Source organism: Epinephelus fuscoguttatus, linkage group LG21, assembly GCF_011397635.1.
Source record: "Epinephelus fuscoguttatus linkage group LG21, E.fuscoguttatus.final_Chr_v1".
NCBI lineage: Eukaryota > Metazoa > Chordata > Actinopteri > Perciformes > Serranidae > Epinephelus > Epinephelus fuscoguttatus.
Window position 1 is genome coordinate 13,411,338 of NC_064772.1, and position 25,980 is coordinate 13,437,317.

The 25,980-nt window shown below is 38.6% G+C and overlaps 1 protein-coding gene across 1 annotated transcript in view; it reads left to right on the forward strand.

The window, feature by feature from the left end:
- The first annotated feature begins 671 nt into the window (after positions 1-671).
- myo3a (myosin IIIA) overlaps positions 672-25,980 on the forward strand; it is a 103,606-nt gene continuing 78,297 nt past the window's right edge. The window contains exons 1-3 of the mRNA XM_049565300.1: positions 672-713; positions 17,104-17,287; positions 21,258-21,392. Coding sequence (XP_049421257.1) covers positions 685-713; positions 17,104-17,287; positions 21,258-21,392 — 348 coding nt within the window. The 5' untranslated portion in view covers positions 672-684. The remainder of the gene's footprint in view (positions 714-17,103; positions 17,288-21,257; positions 21,393-25,980) is intronic.

Genomic DNA, 25,980 nt, shown 5'->3' on the forward strand with positions numbered 1-25,980 from the left:
AGAGGCGATTGGAGGCTGATATCGATTCCCACATGTGCACACACACAAAGTGGGGAGAGACTGTGTTAATCAATTCCCTTATCAATCAATCAATTAATCAATCAATCAACCCTCATGAACTGCTGCTTGTCCTTCAAACTCAAACTTGCTGCAGTGTGCCACCACTGCAGCAAAACTGCTGTCAAAAGCATTCAGATGAGCAGGTCATGCAAATATTTGTCCCCTTTCTAAAGTAAACACTTTGGCCTGAAGGGCTGAGGGAAGTGCTGTCCTGCTCATCCAATCAAGTTTTTATTTCGAGAACATTTATCTTGTGCAGTGTGAAGTCAAAGTCAGTTTAACCAAGAAATGATTCTTGAACTAATCTTTGTAGCATTTTAAACACACATTGATCAAACTGTAAATGTCCCTGCAGCATCTAACAGTGATGTAACCCAAGTTTGGTTATGCTGTCATATAGATATGTTTATTATTTCTGTCTAGAGAGAGGAAGAAAATTCACAGTGCGGAGATATTTATAATAACAATGCAAGCAGAGTTCAACGAGTGGGCTAGAAGAGACTGAATGACTTGTCATTCCAGAGCCACTTAATTTTCAACAACATAATTGTCCTCAACCTCTTACACTGTTCTGAATCCTAACACATTTCACAAATGACTTGTCGGCAGAGTAGGTCTGAAAACATGTCTGAAAACAGCTACTTTAATTTCAGGTAAGACTCTCTGTTCATTAAATCTTTCTACAGCTAATTGTTCATAAGTGTCTGGCTCAGTTGTTGTGTTTAATGTCTTCAAGTAGCTTTGGATTTTCATTTGAGCAATTATTTGGATTTGGATGATTTAAATACAAAAGCAGCGTAGCTGCGATAGAGAAGTTGCAAAAAGGACTTTCAGCTCCTGCTCAGACTGCATAATTGTGTTTTTATGTGTTTGAGAGACCAAATGATGTATTTTTTTATTTTTTAAATATCTACATCATTATCATTGCTGAATGTAACATTTCCTAACCAAAAAATCACTGGAAACCATTGTTTTGATTAAAAATATCTTAATTATCATGCTTTTCTCAGACACAAAACATGCGTGAAATGAGAAGATTAAAATAATCACATCAAAGTCAAAGGACGCACAGTTCCGCACAGTACGTGAGGAGGATTATTTGATCATGCAGCCATCTTATGTGTTTCGTAAGATGAGATATCTCATGGGTACGGTGTCACTCAGAGAGGATGATTCTTCGCTGTGTTTAGACTAGTGGCTGATCAGTGGGTGAGAAGCTCGCAGTGCAGCAGAGCAGTATGTAGGTTACCTGTCAGGAAATTAAGCCTATTAACCGCTTATGTAAGACGTCACACATTTGGCACGTGGGTTCTCATCCAATATTTTATACGTGGCAAAAAGAGGAAGACTTTTGGAAATGTGCTGCACTAATTTTACTCAAGTTCTTGCACAACTCTGATATTAAGTTGTTTAAGTTGAGTAAAGCAATTTTCATTATATTATTTCACATTTTTGAGCCTGGAAACCCTCGAATGACAACAGATAATACCATGGAGGAGACAATATGCTTCTTAATGAGACTTTGGCTTCATATATGAATGATTACTAATATTTTCATCCTGTACTAAATGTTTACTAAGGAACACAATGTATTACCTGTTCAAACCTGGAATATTTCTGTGCAAATGAGGGCGACAAGGTTGAACGCATCTGCTTTAACATGTTATCCTCTGGGAATATGTTGTCTGCAGGCTATTTTAATGTAGTGTTTTCATTCTTTTCTCAGTGATCTAAACTAAACTAAACTAAACTAAACTAAACTAAGCAGATCAACCAGTGGAGAACCTCTAAAGAACCATACATGGGGGCTTAGCTTAAAAAGTTAGTTGTATGGCAGTGGTGCTATGTAACACCTAAACCCACACCAAAAGACTGCAAAGGAACCAACATTTTTAGGTGTGTGCTTCATCATAACAGTGAGCCTTGAACTTGGACGCTCTTGCTCAGATATCTGTCAGAGTCATTGTGAAATTTGAAATAAAAAGTATGCAATTTGAAATGCAGCACATCTTAAGAATAATACTCAACACTACCTTGGAGATGCAACAAAACGTCACTCAGCTGTTTGCGATTGGCCGACTGATTGATTGACTATAATCACTGCAGCTGCCATCAGCTGTCTATGAACTATTATCTGTCTGTTTCTCAGTCAATGTCATGTATCTTCTGCTGCACAGAGGTCATTAAAGCCAGAAAAGCATGTCGGCTTGCATACTGGAAACTGCAACCTGATATTTGTGGCATGCAGCATTTCACATACTATATATTGGGATATGTCCCAACATAATGTTAAATGCTGCATAATAAATAGTATGGTAGTATGGATATAAAAACCGTAAGAGTCAGCTATGTTACAATGCTTTAAGCTAAATGCTAACATCAGTATTCTAACATGCGCAAAATCTAGCATACTGATATTTAGTAGTGAAATTTGACATTTCAACATTTCAACCTGCTGGTGGCACTAGATGAGCAGTCAGGGCATCACCACAGTCAGTAGGGTTCATCCTCTGGGTGCTATTAGATATCTTTGCATCACAATTTATCCAGTAGTTGTAGTAGATATTTAACTTAAATCCAAAAAATGTCAACCTCATGGTGGTGCTAGAGAAAAAGTCAGAGGATCCCCAAAGTCTTTCAAATTCATCTTGTGGAGACCATGTTTGAACAAACATTCAACGCCTTACATCCAGTAGCTTTCAGTCCAGAGTAGGGATGCCAAAGGTCAACTGTTAAGCAATTAACCATTTAACTGTTAATCGGTTAACTGCAGAGTATATTTTTGACCAGTTATGCATCTTGCTACATAGGTTAATTTTGCTACTCTTCATTCACTGCACTGCGCACCACATAGGTCTGGTAGGAGCTAGCTAAATAGCGGTGCCGCTCATTCGTCCCCATTCAACAGCATTACTGTGGAAACATGGTGCTCACCCTCTGGTCTCTGCTTAACTCGACCTGGTGGGTAAGCAATTCCATTTTGAGCTTCAAAACCCCTTTAGTATTGTTAACTATGTTATTGCTGTTAGCAACATTAGCAATTACAGCATAGCTAGTGGTGCTAACACAGCTAACAAGGCTTAAGGGGGTTTGCAGCTCAACATAAGGCTGCTTAATCAGCCTTAGGGATCTGGGGGGAGAACAAAGGGTGGGCACAATGTTTCCACAGCAACATGTTTTGCTGCTAGGACAGCATTACAAGCTGTAATCGCCATAGACATATATACATAGATGCCGCATTGACTGTGGAGGGGCGTGCCTAAAGCGCCGCCATCTTGGTACAGGGCTAGCAGAGGTGGTAGTGCATGTACATCTATGGAGGAAAGAGGTACTCCACAATTTGAAAGTAGAATTATTCACTGAATTTTCAACCAATTTCCAAACGGTTTGATTTGTTAAAAACGTCACACATGTAGCTCTGACACAGGATCAGAGTTGGGTATAACGCGTCACAAAGTAACGCGTTAGAGTACTTTGATTACTTTTTGCAGTAACGAGTAACCTAACACATTAGTTTCCTGTTTGAGTAATCAAATACTTGAGTACATTTTCGAACAAGCCATCAGTTACTTCCGTTACTTTTAGAACGCTGGTCCTTCAGCTCCGAAACAGCAACGACTGTCTTTTGGTTCTAATAATGGAGATAACGTTAAACCTATCAGTCTTGGCCGACAGACATGACACACTACACATTGGTACTCACCAATTAGCCCTGGTCGTCTTTCACGGTGTGTGTGATGTCATCGGGTTATTCTTGTCCTATTTTTATTACTTTTACTATTATTTGAGTCACTGTGTCTGTTCATGTGCCAGCGGACATGTTGTTGTAGTCACCTAAAAGCGTCAGCAGATGGCAGGAGCTACATTTGAAGTGCTGTAGCCTTTGTGAACTGTCAAGCTACTGTATCTTCCACAACAGGTTCCTACAAATGTTTCACAATAAAAGCCTATTTAGAAAATTGAGGGATTCTCTCAGCCGAGGTTTTAAGGGGCTTTTAATTTGAAGGAAATTCAGAAAGTGTTGAGTTTGAAATGACGGTGCGATATGTTAACTTATAATGTCTATAATGTAGTTTGTTTCAAATGAAGCTGGGAGCCTCTGCAGCTGTGGTGAGTAAAAGCCCCGCTGCTATTTGTTAATGTTATTACTTTATGTCCGACTGTGAGGATGTACCATTGTTTGCTAGCTTGATGCTAATGACAGTAACGTTAACTCAGCGGGTTGACAAAGTGCCTCTGCTGTTTCACACCATCATTTCCCCCTTTTACTCTGTGTGGTAACATCCCTAGAGGAAATATTAAAACGCTGGGGTGTTGTTGTCATACAGTTGTCTACGGCAGCAGATTGTTCTGTGTTTCTACTGGTCAAAGTGACGGCTGTGATGGGAGAACTGGATCTCAGTGAAGGGCAAGTGGTCCATAACTTTAATTTTGGAGACAAAAAAATGTAGGCTTAGCGCCCTGTGGTCCATTGCCCAATAGGAAATGTAGAATACTCAAAAGTACTTTAAAAGTACTTGAGTTACTTTTCTCAGGGAGTAACGCAGTAAAGTAACTGGATACTTTAAAAAAAGTAATGCAGTAAAGTACTTTGATTACTTAAAGTAACCCTTACCCAACTCTGCACAGGATGCTTGGACATTTTAAAAATCCTCTGCTCTGCGTCCGGGTTCTATCCATAATATAACCAGCTCACTTCACTTTATCCCACGTATTACACAGCTGCTTACTAGTGAAATAACTAATTTGAAACATAATTTTGGTTAAAATGCAATGTTATTTCATCTATAAACTGCCTCTGGTCTGAAAAAAAACAGACCTTAGACTGCAGTGATTGACCAGTTAGAAGGTTAATGATAGATATTATATGTATATGTATATTTTATACCTACAACAATAATAATAATGATAATTGTTGTAGCCAATTTAGATTTGTGTGGCATGTGTGTGTTTGTATGTGTGAATGTGGGTGTGTGTCTTTGGTGAGGCACTATGGTTTCTATGGTTACCTGCACATCTGGGCATAGAGCACCGAAGTCACGCCCCTTCCGGTAGAGCTCATGGGACCTTAGATCAGAAAAAATATGAATGGCAGTGAATGGGGAGAACAATATTATCTTTTGTTCCCGTTGGAGTTGCGACATGAAATCTAAATATGTTGTTAATGATTCAAAACATACATTTTAAGGTTAGCTAGCTAACATTAGCTCCCACCAGACCTGGGTGGTGTGCAATGCAGGGAGGCCAAGGAGCCAGTGAAGACTGGACGTTGGGCAGTGGGCATTTTTCCACATGTTAACACAGCTAGCCAGCTGCCTGTCAGCAAATCCAGCAGAGAATAAAATGGGGGCAAACATTTACAATGCTAAACATTACAATTTCACCACTTCTAAATGCAGCACAAAAGTTCACTGAGGCAATGGAGCGCCGGACTAAAAGGAAAGACCTCTTGTATCAGGTCCTTTTTTTTTCTGAAAAACTATCTGGTTAGTTAACAGGTGATGGGTGTCTAAAGAGGTAGACCAACCAGCCGGCTGACATTTCCATCCATAAACAGGCTAATAAGAGAAGAAACCGGCAATTAGCATAAAGGCATTTTTTTTAAAAAAAAATCATCATTTATTTTACAGACATCTTCCATCATTTGTATTTTTCTCTTCTCAAAGTGGTCAAATAATGAGGCAGGGGGCAGGGAGGTGTGTCCAGTCTGCACACTGAGCTGGACCTTTGCCCACTCTAATCATACGGCTATTATGGCCATCAGTGCATCCCCCACTTTTGGTTTTGGTTCAGCTTCCAGGAGCCATTTGTAAAGCAGTGGAGCAGGAAATGAGGTTGGTTTGCTGCCGTCGCCCAAGCCTGCAGGATGTGCTCGAGGGAGCCACACTTAAGTCGGCACGTTGATCATGCTGGGTTCCTCCCAGACGGAGAGCAAGGGGAGGGGGTCATTGGTAGGAGGTGAAGACAGAGCGGAGATTTGCAGTGTGTCTGTAATGGACAGAGATATCACTGGCCCCCAGATTTATTATTGGCTAAAACGAGGGGTCCCAAAACCCACTGACTGATGAGGCTTTATGGCTCGGTCAAAGCAGTGGACTTATTGCAGTTCCTCTTTTAAAAATGAAAAATTATATCGTCTCCTTGGACATTTTACAGAGATTTTGTAGGGTGTCTTTTTCTCGTTAATTTCCTCTTCCTTCTTCTTTGCAGAGAAAAATAAATACAAAGCAGTCTTTTGTATTAAAGACAGATTTTTTTATACCCATTGTCAGTATGATCACAAACTCAATCCAAAAAAATAAATAAAAATAAAACAATAAAATCCAGAGGTGAAAGACAAAAAGCACAGCTGAAGCCATGTATTTGTTCTTGTGAGCTGATAATTGAGCAGCTGCCATAAATATTTAGCAGTGTGAGGCCTCCAGATGAGTAGAACCTGCTATTACATGCTTTCTTGCAAACTGGAGTCATGTTACACTGTACTGTTCCAAAACAACAAAGATCTAAAAGGTGACTTCAACACACGGGTCTACTGGACTGGACTGGGACTGCGTTAAACAAACATGGCAAAACATTTATGATGCTGTAAATGCAGTGTCAGCAGAAGTGGTGGAGGAAGTAGTTAGATCCTTTACTTGAGTGTAAGTATTAAAACTGTACCTTTTTAAATACTGTGTTTTTGGTAAAAGTACATTTAAAATGTTACTGAACCAAAAGTATGTAAGTACAATCAGGGAAATGTATTTAAGTATTAAAAGTCAAGGTGCTCAAAAGTAAAAAAAAGTACTCAGTGCAGAAAACTTTAAATCAATTTAATAAACCAAAATAATTAAACTAATTAAAAGGAAAAGCAGCAATTAGTCTTTTGAGAATCTGGAACCATGAAATGTTTTAGCATGCAAAAATAACTTTAATCAATAACAATCATCGGATAGTTGCCAATTCATTTTCTAATCGGTTGATTAATCGATCCATCGATTAATCACATGGTTTGTGTGCAAAAATCTTTTGTAAAGTAACTAGGCTAACTAAAGTTATCAAATAATTGTAGTAGAGTAAAAAGTATAAAATTCTTCCTTGAGTGTAGGAGTAGAAGTAGAAAGTGTCATGAGAGTGAAATACTCGAGTAAAAACAATGTACCTAAAATGTGTACTTTAGCCAAGTACTTGAGTAAATGTACTTAGTTACATGTCACTACTGGTCAGCAGAGGGACGCACAGTAACTGAAATTAATTATTGGGATCAGTGGAGCAATAGTTGTGTTTCTTTAGCACACAAATTAAATAATCCAATCATTATTAAAACATAATCTAAATTTGATTATATGATGCCATTTTTTTATGGTTTAAAACTTGTGTTCCCTTGTGTTGGACAAACAATTTGTGGACTGTGAAAACAACAGGGCTTTCTGACACGTGCTCTCAATTTTGGTAAATCCCAAAAATCACTGGGTACTCACAAAATCAGAACAAATTTTGGATATGAACAAAAATTGGAGGAAATGTATTTGTATATTTCTTCTTGCATGAGGCCCAAAGTACATTTTTTATTTACTATTCTAAAGGATAACATCAAGTGTCTGAAGCTATATAACTTTATATAGATGTAAAATTCAAAATGTTGATTGAGTCGGTACAACAACAATTAGCTGAATATCCAGATCTAATAGTTTGTACTGCTTTGTTAGTTAACAAGAGTTTTTTCTGTCTCTGATGGATACGTGCCTCCGAGTGTTTAGGTGAAAACAATCACTGTGCCATCTGTTAGTCTGTATCATAAATTAATAGCTTCACTGCTTGAGCAATTAGTTTCTGACAGTTTCAGCAGAATCAATAATTTACAGAGAAAGTCATAGCTGCATGAAATCTCACTTTTCCACTACATGAAGAGGCTGTCATTAAAGACGTGACTGGGCAAAGTTTTTGAAGTGTTATTTGCATTGTAAAAATGAAGGCATGATTAAGTGTGTAATTTATTTATCAGAGGAGGGGGGTGGCTGAGGTGTGACTTGTTTTTGTTGTTATTGTTTTTTATCTTGACCCTCCCGAAAGCCACAAATATTTTTCCTGAAGCCCCAGTGGCCATGTCAGTAACTTGGCATGGTGGAAGTTATCAGATTTTAAAAAACATACCCTTTGATATTTAAAAGTTAAAAGATTAAATCAAAATCCTGTTTTTTCACATTTGCCATGCAGTCAGGAGTGCAGAATTTAATGTTTTTAAAGGATCTGGTTTGCACAAATGGTACATTTTTGGCAAAATTCTAAATTAGATGTAGTGATTAAGTGATTTTTAAGATGGAGGCCATGATGTGTTCAAAGACCATTCGAAAATGAAAATCTAACAAATAATCTCTATTTTTTCAAATTGTGGGGATGATATAAAGAGTGTATTTTAGATAAAACATGCCTTTTAAACCTGCTAGTGGGGTTTTGGAATTGAATATTTAAAATAAATACAAAATCTCATACAAAATCCCCTCCCCAATACATGCTGTATATATTGTATATAGATGTATGCATGCATATACTGTATGCTTCACACTGCAGCTGTTCTATTTCTGTATAAGTACACTGAAAGCAATGCAAAAACCAGAGTCAAATTCTTGTATGTTGTGCAGACATATTTAGCCCATATAGCCGATTCTGACTCTGTCTTGATGGCAAGGCAAATAATAACCTACTTAACACATCATTAGCATTGCTAGTGGGAAAGCCTCTCAAAATTAAGATCAAATTTCCCCTTAACATGCAGAACAGAGGAGGACAAACATGTTGTCAAAGATGTTTTTCATTGACCTTTCACTGGATCCCCGACTGGCCTTTATGATAATAAAAGGTAATGAGATTCTCACTTAATAAGCCATCAAGTCTGCAGCACTACATGCTAGCAGCTCATTAGAATGATGGATTTAACTTTCTTTCTAGGAAGCCAAGTCATCAACAAAAGTAAGTCGTTTTTGATTATACTTTTTAATAATGTGGTTATTTGTAATAAATGTACAAGACTTCTAGTAAAGTAAAAAAGGCAGCAGTGAGCAAGATAAACAGGTGTTGAATTACCAGGTTAAGTTAGCTGATGTGGAAATAATGCAAGTAGTTCAGAGAGCATTAAGCTAACAGTGCGAGTTTAGCTAAACCGCAATAGAAATATCGGTTTAGCTTACGAATAGCTCCTAGGTAGCTAAACGGCTATGGGAAACCAGTTTAACTTGCAAACAGCTCTTCTGTAATTAGCTTAACAGGTATGGAATCATTGGTTTGGCTTGTAAACAGCTCCCATTTGGCTAAAAACGTGTGGAAACAGCAGTTTAGCGTGCTAATAGGAACAGAAGTGATGTTAGTGGTTTAGCATTTAGCTTGCTAATAGTTTGTGTGTTAGCATGCTAAAAAGGAATAGAAATAATGTTAGTTGTTTAGCATTTAGCTTGCTAATAGTTTGTGTGTTAGCATGCTAAAAAAGAATGGAAATTAGTGGTTTAGCATTTAGCTTGCTAGTAGTTCATGTGTTAGCATCCTACAAAGGAACAGAAGTGATGTTAGTGGTTTAGCATTTAGCTTGCTAATAGTTTGTGCGTTAGCATGCTAAAAAGGAATGGAAATAATGTTAGTGGTATAGCATTTAGCTTGCTAATAGTTAATCTGTTAGCATGCTAAATAGGAATGGAAATAATGTTAGTGGTTTAGAGAGCTTTTCGCTTGCTAACGTTGAAAGCTGTAATTTAGATAAATAGGTGTGTAAATAGCGGTGAGGCAGTAGCTTGTAAACAGTTTTTGTTTTAGCATGCTTAACAGATGTGGAAGTAGTGTTTGGTGCATGGTCTAAACAAGTATCAGTTTAAGTGTCCAGTTAAAATGGTATTTAGTGTCTTACCCTTTTTGTTTACTTTGTTTTTGTAAGTAGGGAAGGAAATATTAATCAATTTGTGACATATAATCATATAAGCCATGATGGGAAGGTTACTTTTGAAATGTAATAGGTTACACATTACTAGTTACCCTGATAAAGGTGTAATAAGTAATGTAACTATTTTAACCCATTACTGTCCACACTAAGAAAAAAACAATAGAAACAGTTGAGATGTCACCTCATGGTAATTGACCTTTCGCAATGCCCTGCACCTTTGTCCGACAAGCTGTCGGAGTAAGCATGGACCCCACACTGTAACTAACTGCACTCTCTGAAGAAATATCATATTTTTGGAAAAATGAAGCAGTGATTCCAGAGAGAAGCAGACAGAGGGGCCTACAGACTGTGTTTGAAAGATATATCCAGGATGTCAAACTGACTCAGCAGCAACAACAGGTTAAAAAGACAATGATACATGTAGTTAGAAGCTAAAGCCGAACTAGGCTATAGGCTACAGATCACATTGTAAATGTAAACCACCACATCACTGCTGATCACCACAGAAGACAATGAATGGAATATTGAATCAGCTGTGTGGCATCAGTGTGTTCAGATGAGCGATGTTTGGCTTCACCCGGACCTCTGTTGCTGCATGGGCAGGGATCTCCAGGGACAGTCAAACAACGCTTATCTGCACATGATGCGTGGACATACAGCTGGTTGAATATCAGCAAAGTTTCCCTGTTTCCCTTCACTGGTTCCTGTACAGCAGGGTCGGTCTTTTTTTCACTGTTACAGTCATTATAAAGCAAAAGCAGCATGTGTATACATTCAGTAGGCCATATCCTCAGTAGCTAGCTAGCTAACCCTACACTTTTCAGTGTTTGTTTTTGGTTTTGGAACAGGGAAGGAACATGTATCTTTTTCCAACCTCTCCAGGTAACGAGTATCATTAATACACAATGTGCCCCAGGCACAACATTTAACTCCAAATCCACAAAACCAGCCTGAAAATGAAGGAAATCTGAAACAATTGCATTAGAGTCAGTGGAGCACATCTATGTTATTGTCAGACCCTGTCGGAGTGGGCGCAATGCTATGTTATGATTGACCAGTCTGCGTCTGGGGGCGGGACTTAGCAAAGGGTTATTTGTAAAACAGAAACAAAAAAATCCATATTACAGACCATGTACTGTGCTGCTCGTAATGCTTGTAACATGTTAGTATACCAACAACTGTGTCATCAGGAAACTTGTGCTGGTTCTGGTGTTGAAGTCTAAAGTGGCTATACAGTCGTGTGTACAGGGAGTACAGCAGGGGACTCAAAACACAGCCCTGGGGTGTGCCGCTGATCAAATATTGCAAGTACAATGCTTGTTTACAAACATTTCAAAATGAGTGGCAGCAACTTATGATTTATTGATGCAAAAATGCTTCATCTCACAAAGTGAATTTATTTGAGCAAAGCTTCAGATACCATCAGACCCTGAACTGAACTCTCAGTCCAGATCTGGCTCAGCCCCACAGCAGCTCTCTCCCCAGCAGTGCTCGTGTAATGGGACACTGCTAAACGATGCTGAGAGCACTCCAGTGCAGTCATGGCCTGTTGCACCTGACTCGCTCCTCGCTGCCGTGCATGTGCTCGCCTGTTGTTAGCTTGTCTTCTACAGGGCTAATTTATGACACTATCAGACTCGCTGCTGGCGACTGGACGTCCTCATGCTAAAACTAATTACTTAAACTAATTACTTGAGCCTATTAACTTTGGTATGCTCTGCAATATTGTGTTCCTTATTCTTGATGTATAATACATAGCAGAGGAGGTTGGGGCACACAGGAACTTCACCCTGCTCCTGCTTGCTAATGTTATCATCCACAGCTGATATACTCAAGCATGTAAATGCAGGCAGAGTAAGTATGATGAAGACTTTTGGCTTTTTTGTGTAATCAAATATGCCTCTCATGCTAAAATAGAAAAACTTATTTGTAAATACTCTTCTGGCTGTCAAAAAGATGTGTGCATCTTTTACTTGCTTCTCTAGTTTAACAGAGTGCAAGCATGGCTGCTTCATTTGGATTCCTTATTTGCAAACTTTGGGAGTGGCTCAGCACTTTGCAGCTGTGTGTGTGCGTGTGTGTGTGTGTGCGCGCGTGTGTGTGTGTGTGTGTGTGTGTGTGTGTTTACCTGTGTGTGTATCTGTGCATGTTTGTATGTGTCTAAATCTATGCCCTTTACCTGTACCATCCATGTGCCTGTGTTCGCTTTGTTTCCTCTCACCATTATCCTTCGAAGGTCAGTAAATATGATTATTAATAATTGCTATTATTTGCCAAAATTTAAATCTGTAAGGAGCGGCCTGGCTTACCTTGGTGTTTGACAAAGTTATGTTACTATTAGTTGCTAAGCAGTGGTAGATACCTTAGATTTGTTGTTGTCTTTTGCAGGGCAGGGCAATATGGCTAAACATAATATTGACATAAAAATGTTCATATCTGTCTACATTGATAATTATCACACTAAAAATCAGATGAGTATTTCTTTAAGTTTAAAGGTTGATTTTGGATCCTGAGTGAACTTTGAAGAAACCATACAGTTAATTGGTTTAAACTGTTATTTAATGTCAGAACACGACAACATTTGCCAAACAGCAGAGTATCTCACAAATCTAAGATAGATTAAAAACAATTATAATCATAATAATGTTGATAAAAGTAAGTGTGTAAGTGTTTAAGCTGATAATGTAGTCAGAATAAATAGACAAAGTAAAAATCTCAACTGTGGTCAGTACTGTCTGTACAAGATTTAAAACCACAGTATGTAATTTCTGCCATTTCTCAGTCAAAACAATAACAAAAGACATACTTTGATGGTGTCATGAAGTAAAGTGTGGTCATTTATTGCATTAGAAAATCTATCTGATGTGATTTAGAAATGCACTCAGGTTTTATTTACATTACCTGTTGTCATGTCATGTCATGTTATTCTAATGAACAAGCTGGTTAGTCACTCTTGTACCTTGCTAACTTACCATTAGCATTAGATGAGTCGACTCTACAGTTACTGTAGCTAACATTTTGTAGTGAACTCAATTGTAGAGTAGCCCAGCGCTGTTATCTGTGGTCAAAACAATAATACTAAAAGAACCTTTATGAGCATGTTGGATGTTGTTGTAATGTAATAATGTTACTGTTTGCATTAGTGTCTGGTCTTATCTTCTTCTACTACTACTGCTACTTCTCCTTCTTCTTTTAGTTAATGGTGGGTAGGGGTGTAACGGTACACAAAAATCTCGGTTCGGTACATACCTCGGTACACAAGTCATGGTTCGTTTTTTTTTTTTTGGTACAGTAATGAAAAAAATAGACAACTATTAAATATCTTTTACTTATTGGTAACCTTATTAAAACATACCACCACAGCAGTTAACTCTTTTTACACAATTTTTGAATGAAACAAATATATATAAAATCCTGCTTTTTCACATTGTTTGAATGAAAATAGAACTATAAAAGTGAAAAATAAAATCCTGCTGTTTTTTTAACACATTTTTTGAATGAAAATATAAATATACATTTCTGCTTTAACAGTTTTACCCAATTAAAATAAAAAGTATAGTGCAGCTGGTCAGCTTTAAAGCCTGCTCAGATTCAAGAAACGCTCTTTCTTTTTAAATGTCGACGATATCGTAGTTTGTACCAGGTTGCTTTTTCTAGTTGTGCCGGTTAACGTTCAAACTCGGGTGGTGTCGCTTTAGATGCATTAGCATGTTAGACATGTTTCCAAGTACATACCCGACTGCTGTTCTGCAGTGTCGGCACACTGCTTTTGTCTTGTCCACTTGTTTATTTCCATCTTCGTATTTTACCCTGAAATCAAAGTGTTCCCAAACGGAGGACTGTTTGCGGGTGGGTCTTCAGGTTCGTCAGGCTCACTCGCCATGTTGTCAAAATGCAAGAATGCGCTGCACAAAGTGAAAGCGGAGATTTACGGGACTTGGTCCGTCACTCAATTATGTCCGTCGGGGAACTAGATATTTTAAATGGTTCGGCTCGCAAAAACGGAATTAAAATAAAACAAAATAAAATAAAATAATATCCTGCGCCCAGTAATTCGGTACAGGGTAGTGCCGAACCGAAAGTCGCGTACCGAAAGGTTCGACACAAATACATGTACCGTTACGGCCCTAATGGTGGGTGGAACCAGTGTTTAAGGTGCATTACCACCCCTGTCTATGGGCGTATGGGTGGTTTATTTATATCAAGGATTTATCGAACATTTAGTATATCTGATAAACCTGAATCCTGGACAGATTCCCATTTTATGATGAAAGCTGTGGAGAAAATTTGATTACTGTTTATACAAACAAGAAATCATTATGGGATTTTTTTTGCTTGATGTAGGACCTTTATCTCTTCTTTTCAGTTAAGTGACTATTTGCATCGCAGTGTTCTTTTGCAAAACTCATGCACTCCAAGTGAAAGTATTTTTCACTTTGAGCCAGATTATCTTGGCTTGTAGACCAGCAGTCTTCTTGTGCCAAGGTTAAGCTGAAACTTTAACCCACTCATCGGCGTTACAGATTAGTCCACGTCGGTGTCCCCTTTTGCCAAATGGATCTTCTGTTTCCTCAAAGAGCTTCAAGTGGCCAAACCTCTGCTCAGACATCACTCAGATCAGAGAGCACATTTCCACTTAGGCCTTTTTTAATGTACTTTGTCTTTGATTTTAAATGTAAACAATGTGATTTTTTGAGATTCATAATAACTACATTCTTTATTTCTAAAGCCACGGCTAGTGCATCTGTTCAAACAGTGAATGTATGCTCGGTTATACATGTGCAATTATTTGCACGCTTACACAGACTGAGGTTAACGCCACATCCCTTAGCAGCTAACTAAAAGTGACAATCAGCCGGTGCTTCAGGGTGGACAAGGTTAGATAACCCCACACAAACACAGACACACACAGTCTCCTCTCAGGGGTCATTTCCCTGCAGCCTGTGCTCCTGTTGGAGGTGTCCAGTGTGAGTCCTTAGGTTTCGCCCTCCTGTCTCGTGTGTCACAGCATGTTGTCACATATAGAGGCAGTGATGCATTATTGAAGATGTCTGTGGCTTACTTAGACACTGTACATTTGGCTGACATGAGTGCGATTACCTACACATGGATGCATGTGTACAGGCATCTAATTGCTCTGCATAGGTAATGACTGATAATATCGTTGCAGAATGATGTCTGTGTGCCAGTTTTAGCTCAGAGTGATTTATCCACAGTAGCTAAATTAAACTGATTTAAATCATTATAATGATTATAAAAAGTTTAGATGAAATAACTAAGATGGCATCCTTGGGGGCAGTTTCAACACACATAAATAAAGTGACCACTGATAATAAAAGGAGGAGAGGCCCTCTGCAGAACTGTGTCCTTAGGGCCTCTAACCAGCTTTCCTTTTGTGTATGAATGGGCATCTATATGGGGAAAGGCTCACGCTGCAGCAGTGGCTAATTCCTGCTAATCCCACCATATCTCCTACCACTTAGCGATGGTTTCCAATGGCAGCCCTGGAGCAGGGGAATTGCTAGTGAGATTAGCTCACGTTAGCTCCTCCTCTGTGGTTTACCCTCACAGCCAGGCCAGGCTGGCCCACCGCTGCTTCCATGCTAACCTTTTGCACAGAAATGGATTAACTGTTTTTCCAAAAATGTTTTCACGTCTTATTTAGAGAACAATGTAAGTTTGTTTCAATTTATTCTGCTGTTATTATGGCTTTAGTTGTGGTGGATTTGATTTTGATTGCAAAACTATGAGGGCACTGTTATCTTGAAGGGTTTATGAACAGTGTGTTTAGAGGTGTTTGTGTAGGATTTAGCAGTGCTTTCCTTTACATGATAAGATGTTGGCTTTCTCTAACTTTCCTTTGCACGTTTCCATGCAAAGATACAATCCTGTTTAGTCTGATTGCATTTAACATTGTGTTGATAGTACTGCATTGTGATTCTGGACATAGTGTTGTAAATATTACATCAGTGCACAAAAAAAATAAACATGGTGACAATTTGACTGGCTCTATAAGTAGGAAACACAACACTTTAAGAGTTTAGAAGCAAGCAAAGAATCATACTTCCAGAGGTAGGCTATGATTTGCAAAATTCTTAATCCTGCAGTCGTCAGTTATCACATAGTTTTTTGGGGGAAACAAATCATGTAAAGGTGATCTGCAATCCCAAATTTGCAACTTTCCAACATAGCTTTAAGAGCTGTCAAAAATGAAAACTTCTTGTGCTTTAAATGACAAGTTGTTAACTAAAATTAAAAAGAGCTATAGATTAGTGGAAGCCATGATGCATCAGTGTTTATATTGCTTTTAAATCCCCCAATAATAAAACCGCTTGATGTCACCATGAGTCAGTCCTGCTCCAAAAAAGGCATAATGTCATCTAGCATTTAGTTGATTGGAAGTAACATCAGTCCTGAAATAAATGCATCCCCAGTCTTCTGAGATAACAGTGAATCAAAGGCATTGCTGAGAGTTGGTTGTCTTTTCTGTTGCACAAGAATACGACACAACACTCTTTGTCAGGGATTTATCACACTTAGAGCTCAAACCAGCCTTTAAAATTTCCTTCAAAAGTCTGTCTCCACTAACTGAGATCCAGCTACTGCAAGTATAAGCCTGCAAAGCAAAGGACGATGAACGCATGTTTACTGCATGCATGTCTGTGTGTTTGATGGAGCTTCACCTGCTCACAATAACAGCTATTTTCTTCTTTTATTATTTATTTATTGTTGGACACTACAGCATTATGCAGCTCCATGGAAACCCCAAAAATTAACCCCCAGCTATTCAGCTATCACTGGATTATCCTTTAGTTAAACGCTTGGTGTGCCTGCAGTTTAATTCCCAAACAAACCAGCATGACAGCACTTTGAACACTAGACAAGCCACTCATGGTGGTTACACTTCTGTGTTCTGCATTGAGTATTGTATTTAGAATTTAAAGATAGTTAACACATGTGTTTTTAAGATAAAAAAAAAATATATATTTCTGTTTCAGGTGTGGTAACCATCGGTTGGTGGTTAGTAAAGTCTTCTTCAGCTGAGCTCATATGGATTGATAAGCAGTTCAGCTTGTTTTCTACTACCTGCCACCTTTCTCTTTTCTAACAGTGACCCATGTGCTTCTCTTTCTCAGGAGATCTCTCCTGAAGATGTTTCCACAATCAGGGAAATCGATTGTCTTTGACAACTTTCCAGATCCCACTGACGCCTGGGACATCATCGAGACAATCGGGAAAGGGACCTACGGAAAAGTCTACAAGGTGCTCAACAAACTTGATGGAAGTAAAGCGGCTGTAAAGATACTGGACCCCATCCATGTAAGTCAACTTTCTTATCTAGAACATAAATGTGTTTCAGTTGAAATGACTTCTTTTATAGTACTCCTATTGGTCTAAAGTTCACATGTTTCAATGCCATTTTGAATCATGTCCTCACTCCGTGTCATTGTTAAAGCAGCTATAAGCTTGTGGTGTGTTTACGCCTTTGATGGAGGTACAGGGCCAACAAGTTACTGTCTTGTGGACCTATATCTGTCACATTTATAGCATCTGTATTTTAGAGATTTAGACACCGACACAGATTAGATCTGGCACCCATTTTTTCTCTTGCTATTTGTTAACTTTATGTTTTGGTTTCAGTTGTTCAGTCATAATATTTCCTATCAGTCATATTATGTACCTTAAATTTCATTCTATTTTGTCTCTATATATTTTATATATATATGATATAAATTATACAATTTACAAACAGTATTTTTTTAGTGATATGGGTCTGGCATTTCCAGAACATATGAGTCATGTGTTCTCAGGTGTAGCTTAATGTTGTAATCTATTTATTTTTCATTACTTGGCTGCGGTTCACAACCCCCACAACAACACATGACAATAATATGTGCTGATCATGTCACAAGAGTTTGTGTTACATTACATTTTCAGCTTTCATATCATACCCAGAGCCCATGTTTACTCAATCAAGTATCAAATCAAAATGACTTGAGAAACTTACCAGTGGTAAACAGTGAAAAGGCTTGATCAAAGGCCCGTCCTTCCAGAAAGGATGCAACCTCTTTACATTGAGTACATTTACATGCACAAAATATTCAGGTTTTTGCCCTTCTTCCGAAAAAGTATTGTTATTTAGCTGTTTACATGGCTCATGATTCCACTAATACTCCCATCTACATGCAGCCGTGCATACTCCGATTAATGTACCCAAACGTAGCTGGAGCAGCTTGTCATTTTGCTTCTTTGCATCAAAATAGCTTTTTTTCACAGTTTCCTGCTGGTTGCAGACTTGTTGGATCATACGTACTCAGCCTCCCTCTTTCATTCCTTCAACCTCCCTCTTGAAAAGTTCGTAATTGTGATATTTGCGCATGTCCAAAAACCTGTTGATATCCAAGTGTTCCATAACTTTTAAAAGTAAGTGTGTTTCTCCTTACGACCAGAAATGTGGGCTTTGCTATTGAGCATGCATCTCTAATTCAGAATTTCTAAATGGGTTGTGCTGTTTATAAGGCCAACATGAAATTCAGAATATTGTCATTGGGAGTAATAGAGGAATATTAGTGTGCATGTAAATGTACCCATTGAGGAATTGTTGGAATAGGTGTATAAAGTTCTGGAAGGCATGTGACTCATTGGCACAGCCCTTACCTTCCTCCATCTACAACCATTATCTCAGCAAATTGCCTCTGATTAATAGCTTATCATGGGTTGGATGTATCATGGCAGTACTCTAATAATATTGGGCTCCTTTGCTTGTGCAGGGTTTTTAGCATTCAGCCAAAACACATTTGGCACCTGTGCATAAGTGTGTGAGGCAAGTTTGGCTTTTAGCCTGAACATGTTGACACAGAGCAGAGATACATGATGTTACTTCTGGCTTGGTGGGTCTGATCTATCCTATAAAGCAGACACTATTTTCTACCATCACTAGATTCACCAGTTAAAGAACATTACTGGGCAAGAGGTGCTACCACTAATAAAAGGTTGCTATTTGCAGATAGAACAACAAGAATGGAAGCTTTTATAGTTCCTATTGCTAGGGTTTTTCTAAGTTTCAAACTAAAGAACAGTTATAGAAAGTAGCTGGTCAGTAGCTGATGTTATGGTGTCACCTCCCCTGTTGTCTTCTCAGATGGTAAAGTGAATTGTATGGCTTATTTAGCAGCTCTAATGAGCAGCCGTTTTCATCTATTAAACCCAGCCTTCATGCTATTAAAAGTGTCATTAGTCTTTTGTGAATTTGTTACTCTTTCTCATTATTGAGAAATGATTATCTACAGACCACTAGCCTGTGAGGACCATCATTACCATCGTTTTAATCACTGGGTTGATTATTTCATGCATAGACTTACTACATACAGTACAACTATATTAACAAGTTCCTTCATTTGCTACAGTATGCTTGGTTTCAGGTTGGAATATTTATGAAGCATTTCAGTAGAATACTTGACATTTTTTCTGGTGCACAGAGGCACCGTCAAGTGCTCATTTTCAGGTTCAAACTTCAAAAAGACATTGTTTCTAATACTGTCTACCTGAATATTCCTGTATTCACCTCATGTATGAAACTCTCTTTAACCCCCCCTCCCAAAAGAGTTTAGTCTGCTCTGATTGGTCAGTGTTTCCGGGTCTTCCACATCATCACTGTAGCTGGGGGATGACTGTAACAGAGAATTGCAACATTTTCTACCTTGGAAAATCAAACAATAAAAGCCTCTAAACCAAGATCTTCACGATCGAACATGTTACAGCAGGGATATGATCTGAAATCAGGCTGAAATTAACAACATCGCCAAACAAGATAACTTGTTTTCCTACACTACTTGTAACAGTGTAGGCCACCTTATGTTATACTTGCAATGACATGTCTGAAACAGATGACAATAAAAAGAAATCTGTCATGATCTGACGTCAGATTGTTTTGAAAGTAGAAAAAACAAGTATTCAGAACAGTCTGAAGCCTGAGGTTTTGTGCAGGGATTACTTTTACATACATTTACCCTTTTTATTTGAAACTTTGGCCATGTTTTATAAGAAAATCCAATGTACAATGTAACATTATATATAGTATATGACAGAAAATAAGAAAAAAAAGCATAATAGGTCCCCTTTCAGACTTGTGGTGGGATGCGACATGCAGACTTTGCTTCGTTTTAGGGGGGTTGGGAATCACTGTCGTAAAGTGCCATACTTCCCGCCACTGCAGATGGGTCTGTTGTGTCATGTTATGTTTACTTGACCCTTACAAAGACGTAAACTCCAGGATATCTTATTGTTTAATACTTCTATATCATATTACATTTGCATTTTGTAATGAAACAGTTCCTGTAGTTATCATTGCAGGGTGTGGTACAGACATAAAACGCTGAATAATTTATGTCCGTGATGGTTTTGTGTTTGTCTAAAATCAAATATGCACTGCAAGATTTTTATGTAAAATACTCCTGTCTTGTTTGCCTTAATCACACACTATAGCTGCAATGAACACTTAAAGAATATCCCTTAGTTGCTATATTTGATGTCCTGAATTGCCCTTTTCACCCACATTAAATTCCTGAGTCAGTGATAGAGAATACATAAATTGTCCTAAAGAGCAGCAACAGTGTGCTGAAGTGCTAATTCATTTTCTTGGTTAGAGTCAGACAAGAAGTTCAATACCTCTGTTGTAACTGTCTTTTAAATATTAAGCTACATCCACAGGACAGTTACTTAGCTTAGCATAAAGACTGTGACCAGGAAAAAAACAGCTAGCTCGGCTCTGTTCTAAGGCAACAAAATCTTGAAATTTTTGCCCTTTTTGCATTGATTGTTGACTCGGGTTAGCTGTTCTCCATTTAATCTAAGCTAAGGTAACTCTTCCCTGTCTCCAGCATCGTATTTACAGTACAGGCATGAGAGTGAAAACAATGTTGCCACTGTACTCTTGCCAAGAATGAAACTGAAACTGTTTCCATAGTTTAGAAAGCTGGTATCACTGTCATTACCATTTTGCCTCTCGTTTTTTGATATCTTTTGGCATAAAGCATCACAAAATGGAAATGTGATTAGTACTGTAAGGATGTACAAAATTATTGAATTTCCTGATAAAATGGTCTCGATTCTGTCATGTTTTACGTCATGCTGTTTTTTAGTATCTTGATAGATATTGTATTGTGGACTTTTTATCATGGTGTTATCCTACCACGAGTTTCTGGTATAATTGGACATAAGCAAAACATGGCTTTGTAGTCAAAATGTGTGTGCCTTGTAATTTGAACTGATCTATGTCCTTGTTTTTCAGGATATTGATGAGGAAATCGAAGCAGAGTACAACATTCTCAAAGCTCTTTCTGACCATGCCAACGTTGTCAAATTCTACGGGATGTACTACAAGAAGGACGTGAAATGTGGAGACCAGTTGTGGCTAGTACTGGAGGTAGGAACACTTATAATAATAAAACAAAAGCCCACATACGTTTGCTACAACCCATATACTGTATTTGACTGAGACCTTAAATAGCATTCATCTGTATACCCTGGCTGCACCGTGCAGACAAAGAGCGTATAAGTGCAGATTAAAGGTCCGGCTGTACATCACACAGCATGTCTCGCCAGGTATATGCAGCGGTGACCAAATCTGCTGGGATTATGTAACAGTTTAAGCCACCCTGGGCAGTCTAGGAGTTTACTTATAGGCCACCTGGGGGATTTGGTCTCAGGCCAACAACATGGGTGTGTTGGGGGTTGAGGTGAGCTCACGTGACATGGGCACGCTGCTGAGAGCAGCAAGCAGGGATTTCTGTTTGCAGGGGCTGTTGTAGTGTATTAGTTCATACACCTACCGTAGCAGGTTGGAGCACAGGCCCAAATGTCTCCTGTAGTGGATTTCTGTTGTTTGGATTTTGGGTTGAAAATTCTCAAATGGTTCAAAGGATTGAATGTATTTTTGAGGTTGTTGGTGCACTTGAATTTTTATATGCAAACTGCTTTAGCAAGTTACCATGCTAAACTGGCAAATGAATACAGAATAACCCAGTATTACACAAAGCATCACTGCATTTGGCTTTGAGTCTGGTATGTTGCACCTGATGATGTAGCTATGAATTTGTGAAAGTTCAAGGGGACCTTGCTGCTGCTTTCTGTACATCTGAAAAAGTCTTGCCTCCAGCTACACATTCTCCATCCTTCATGTTTCATTGCCTGCTGTAGCCCTTTTCAAATGTCAGCCTCCAGACAAACATGTAATGGAGGTCAACCTCACAGGAGGAAAAGTGTTTGTGGGGTCCGACATGGTGGCAGATGTGGGTTTTCTTTGCCTTTTGATTTTCTGACCATGTCATTTGTGTTCCTGCTTTGATGGCGAATAATACAAGCCTGGAGATGTCTGGTAAACATGATCAGCAAACATGAGGAGCACTGATAAGACAGGATGCTGGTAGAGTGTCTCAGCTGTGGTCCTAAAGGTCTTTGAATAAGAGTCTTTAAAGAATGTTACTTTGTGTTTTTAGTCATGCTGTTGTCGTGGCTCTCAGGTTGACTGGTCTACAACTTAGTCCTGACAAAAATATCTCCGCGTCCAACTGTTCCACAGCTATTGCCCTGAAATGTTGTGTAGATAATTGTGGTCCCTAGAGGATGAATCCCAATAACTTCGGCGATGTCCTGACTTATCCTTCAGCTCCACCTTGAGGTTGACATTTTTGGCTCAAAGGTAATTGTCTTGACAGCTATTATATGAAGGTTTCTTACACATTCATTTATTTGTGGCAGCCTGACATGATCAAAACATCTGCCAGTACACTAGTTTTTCTACTTTTGCGTTCACAGACCCGCAAAAACACACAATGATACAACAGGACACACGCATTTCCATGGAAAAAAAAGTTATTAGTATGTCACACATAACTAATTCTGTGGGAAACACTGTACAGAGATACTTCATCGGGTCAAAATTTTTATTTCTCTGTAACTAACTATTTTGGTTCATGACCATAATATCTAGTGCCAACACTAGTGACATTCCCATCAGCCTCAGGTGGTTTTTGTGTTCAGCACCTGCCTAATGTTAGCATGCTAACACGCTAAACTAATGCTGTGTCTCAAATTGGATACTTCCATTGGTACACTTGCACTGTGGAAACTATGTACTTACCTGTGTAGTACGTGTTTTTCATAGGTTGGAGTTGGCTCAGATCAAACAGGGCTATTGCACACTTACTGGAAATGACAGCCACAAGATTAGGCAGCTTTTCTTCTTCTGCTCGGGGAATTGCAATCAAACATGCATAAACACCAACTGTAACTTACACCCAGAGATCATAAAACTTACGCCACAAAACATTTAAATTCAATGCCTGATGATAAAATTTACTGCTCTTAGCTAGCTAGCAAGCTAACATTAGCATTTGTGATACTTAATTGTTAAAGATTTAACCCAATAAACAAACTGATGGCTTCTCACCAACAACATTATAGTGGTAGTGACATATGTAGAACTTACATTTGTACAGTGATTTGGTGGTAATCGTGGTGGTCTTCTCCTCGGCAGCCATTTCACAAGTTTGAAATGTGTTTGTGGTCCCGCCCCTTCCGCTAAGTAGGCAACATGGCGACCATTGAGGGTGAGAGGTAACCAACATTCCACACTCAACTTTTTGACCATCTACTTCTCAGTGTGAACCTACTTACGCATCTTAAAATAGCAAATGCAAGTACAGACGTATCCAAAATGAGCCACAACATAAGAAAGCCACCATGGCAAACATTAGCTGCTAAACATAAACATGGTGGTATGCTGATGTTAGCATTTAGCTCAAAGCACAACTGTGCCTGAATATTTAATTTGAATTTGCACCATTGTTTTTGCAAAGTCATGGAGTTATTAAAACCTTTGAAAGTTTTGGAAAATTCATGACATTTTGTTGTGTATAATATGAAATCATTTGTGTCAGTAATCTTCTGTGGATAACCTTCCACGTAATGTAACACAACAGCAAATTTATTTTCTGTAGCTGTTGATGTAACGTAGTTCTTATATGCACCGATGGGTGAAGTTTTGTTTACCCACACGTACCTTTTTCCCATTTTCTCCCTGTTGTTGCTTTTAAATTTTACTGCACTTTAGATAGAACAATGTTCTTGTAAAAAAAAAAAAAAAAATCAAGTTCCCCAGCCCAAGCACAGCCCACCTACCCTTTCAAAACAACATCTCTATATCCTAGAAACTGATTTGTCAGAATACCAAAAGCATGAAAAGAATGCATCAAACATGATAATAAAAAAACCCCCAAATCATATAAAGGATGCACAAGGAGAGGTTTTTATTTGTGAACATCTTAAAATTCTGGTATACCATTTAATTATACAGCCCTCAGTGGATTGTAAATGCATGCATTTGCTTTCAACAAAGGGACTTTCTCTGACCTCATCTTAAAAAGAAAACTCTATCAACAGTGTTCCACATTGTGCTGTTCTTTCTTTCATTATCAGGTCCAGCAGTGCTAGAACACAGTGTCCATATTTCTGTAATCCAAGCTCAGTGGGCTTTGCATCAACAGCAGCAGTGTTATGTTAACCCAGTAGATAGTTTTCACCTCTTCAGCTTGTGTTTCTTTCCCTTGTCATCGCTGTCCTTCCTCCTGACCTTTGCAGAGGACCCTGCAATTACTCAGATATCAAGTACAGTCTAAGATGCTGAATAATCATTATAAGAACATCTAAACAAAAACGGAATAAGGTATTCATTATTTTGCTCTTTAGTGATTGTTAGTTTTGTATCATGTTGTTTTTATCTGTCAGGACTCATTCCTTCTGACTAAGAAATACAAATCTGGTATTAGGGGAGTTCACTCAGCTTTGCTACTTTGTTTACTCCCTGTTTCCTCCGTGGTTTGCATATCCATTTTCCAAATTTTCCATGCAAAATCTGCAGCCAGCAGTCCAAAGCTGGTGGCTAATCCTGAGGCTGAAATCACTGCCTGACACTTTAGCTAGTGGCTGTGTGGAGCCATGTGTGTGTGCATGTGTGTGTGCACTCTGAAGTAGATGCACATGGGGTTTTAGCAGTGAAGAGACAGGAAAGCAGGGAGCGAGGGAGCTGGTCATTCACCATGGTTACTGTCCCTCCTTTCTAAACTGTAATTTTCCATCCTTTAGCTCCGCTGAGAGGAGCCTTTCTCTGCTCTGCCTGACAGCAGACCGCTCATTATGAACAGAATACATACAAATTGCATCCTTCACTTTGTTAGCCCTTCATTGGGGTCTGCGAGCTTTTGGCTTTGCCTCTGTAGTGTGCTCCTTTATGATAGCGGATGTGGGCAGAGATGAGCAAGCTTTCATGTATGATGGCCTAATTCTGCTCCCAGAGAGCTCAAACATACTTCAAAGATAGCCATGATAGAGCGACTTTTATTCTCTAATTGGAAATAAAAACCTAATTTGGATGTGCATTTTAATTTGTGAGCTCCCGTGTTTCACCCAAAGAACCTATTAAATGAAGGCCAATGATTAGTGCAACCTTTAAAAGCTCGTCTTAAAAATGTATCTCATCTTCCATTATGCAGAAATAAAATACAGTAATGCTGAATTGAAAATGAATTACTCTCTGCCTTTGTTGCATTTTGAGTTGTAACTTAAAATGCTTGCTCACAGAATTTAATTTCTATTTCTTTTACTACTGCTTCATAGTTACTACCATTGAAAATAATGCTAGCAGTGGCAATTATTAGTAGGGCTCGAGACATCCTGTCATCCCAGAGACAACAGAAAACATGTATTGGACAAACAAAGATCTTAACCAGGATGCCGTCAGCACAGAAGGACACAGTAAACTCACTATTGATGCACCAGGGGAAGTGGTGGAGGACATTGGCAGAAGGAGAACTAGTTAACGTTAGTTGTTTGCAGCTGGTGGCCTGTACTAATGTAACTGAGTTACATTATGATGTGTTCAAGCTCTGTTTAGTCAAAATGGGTATTGGGTGAAGATAAATTATAATGTTCTCATGATGTGCTCATATGTAAGT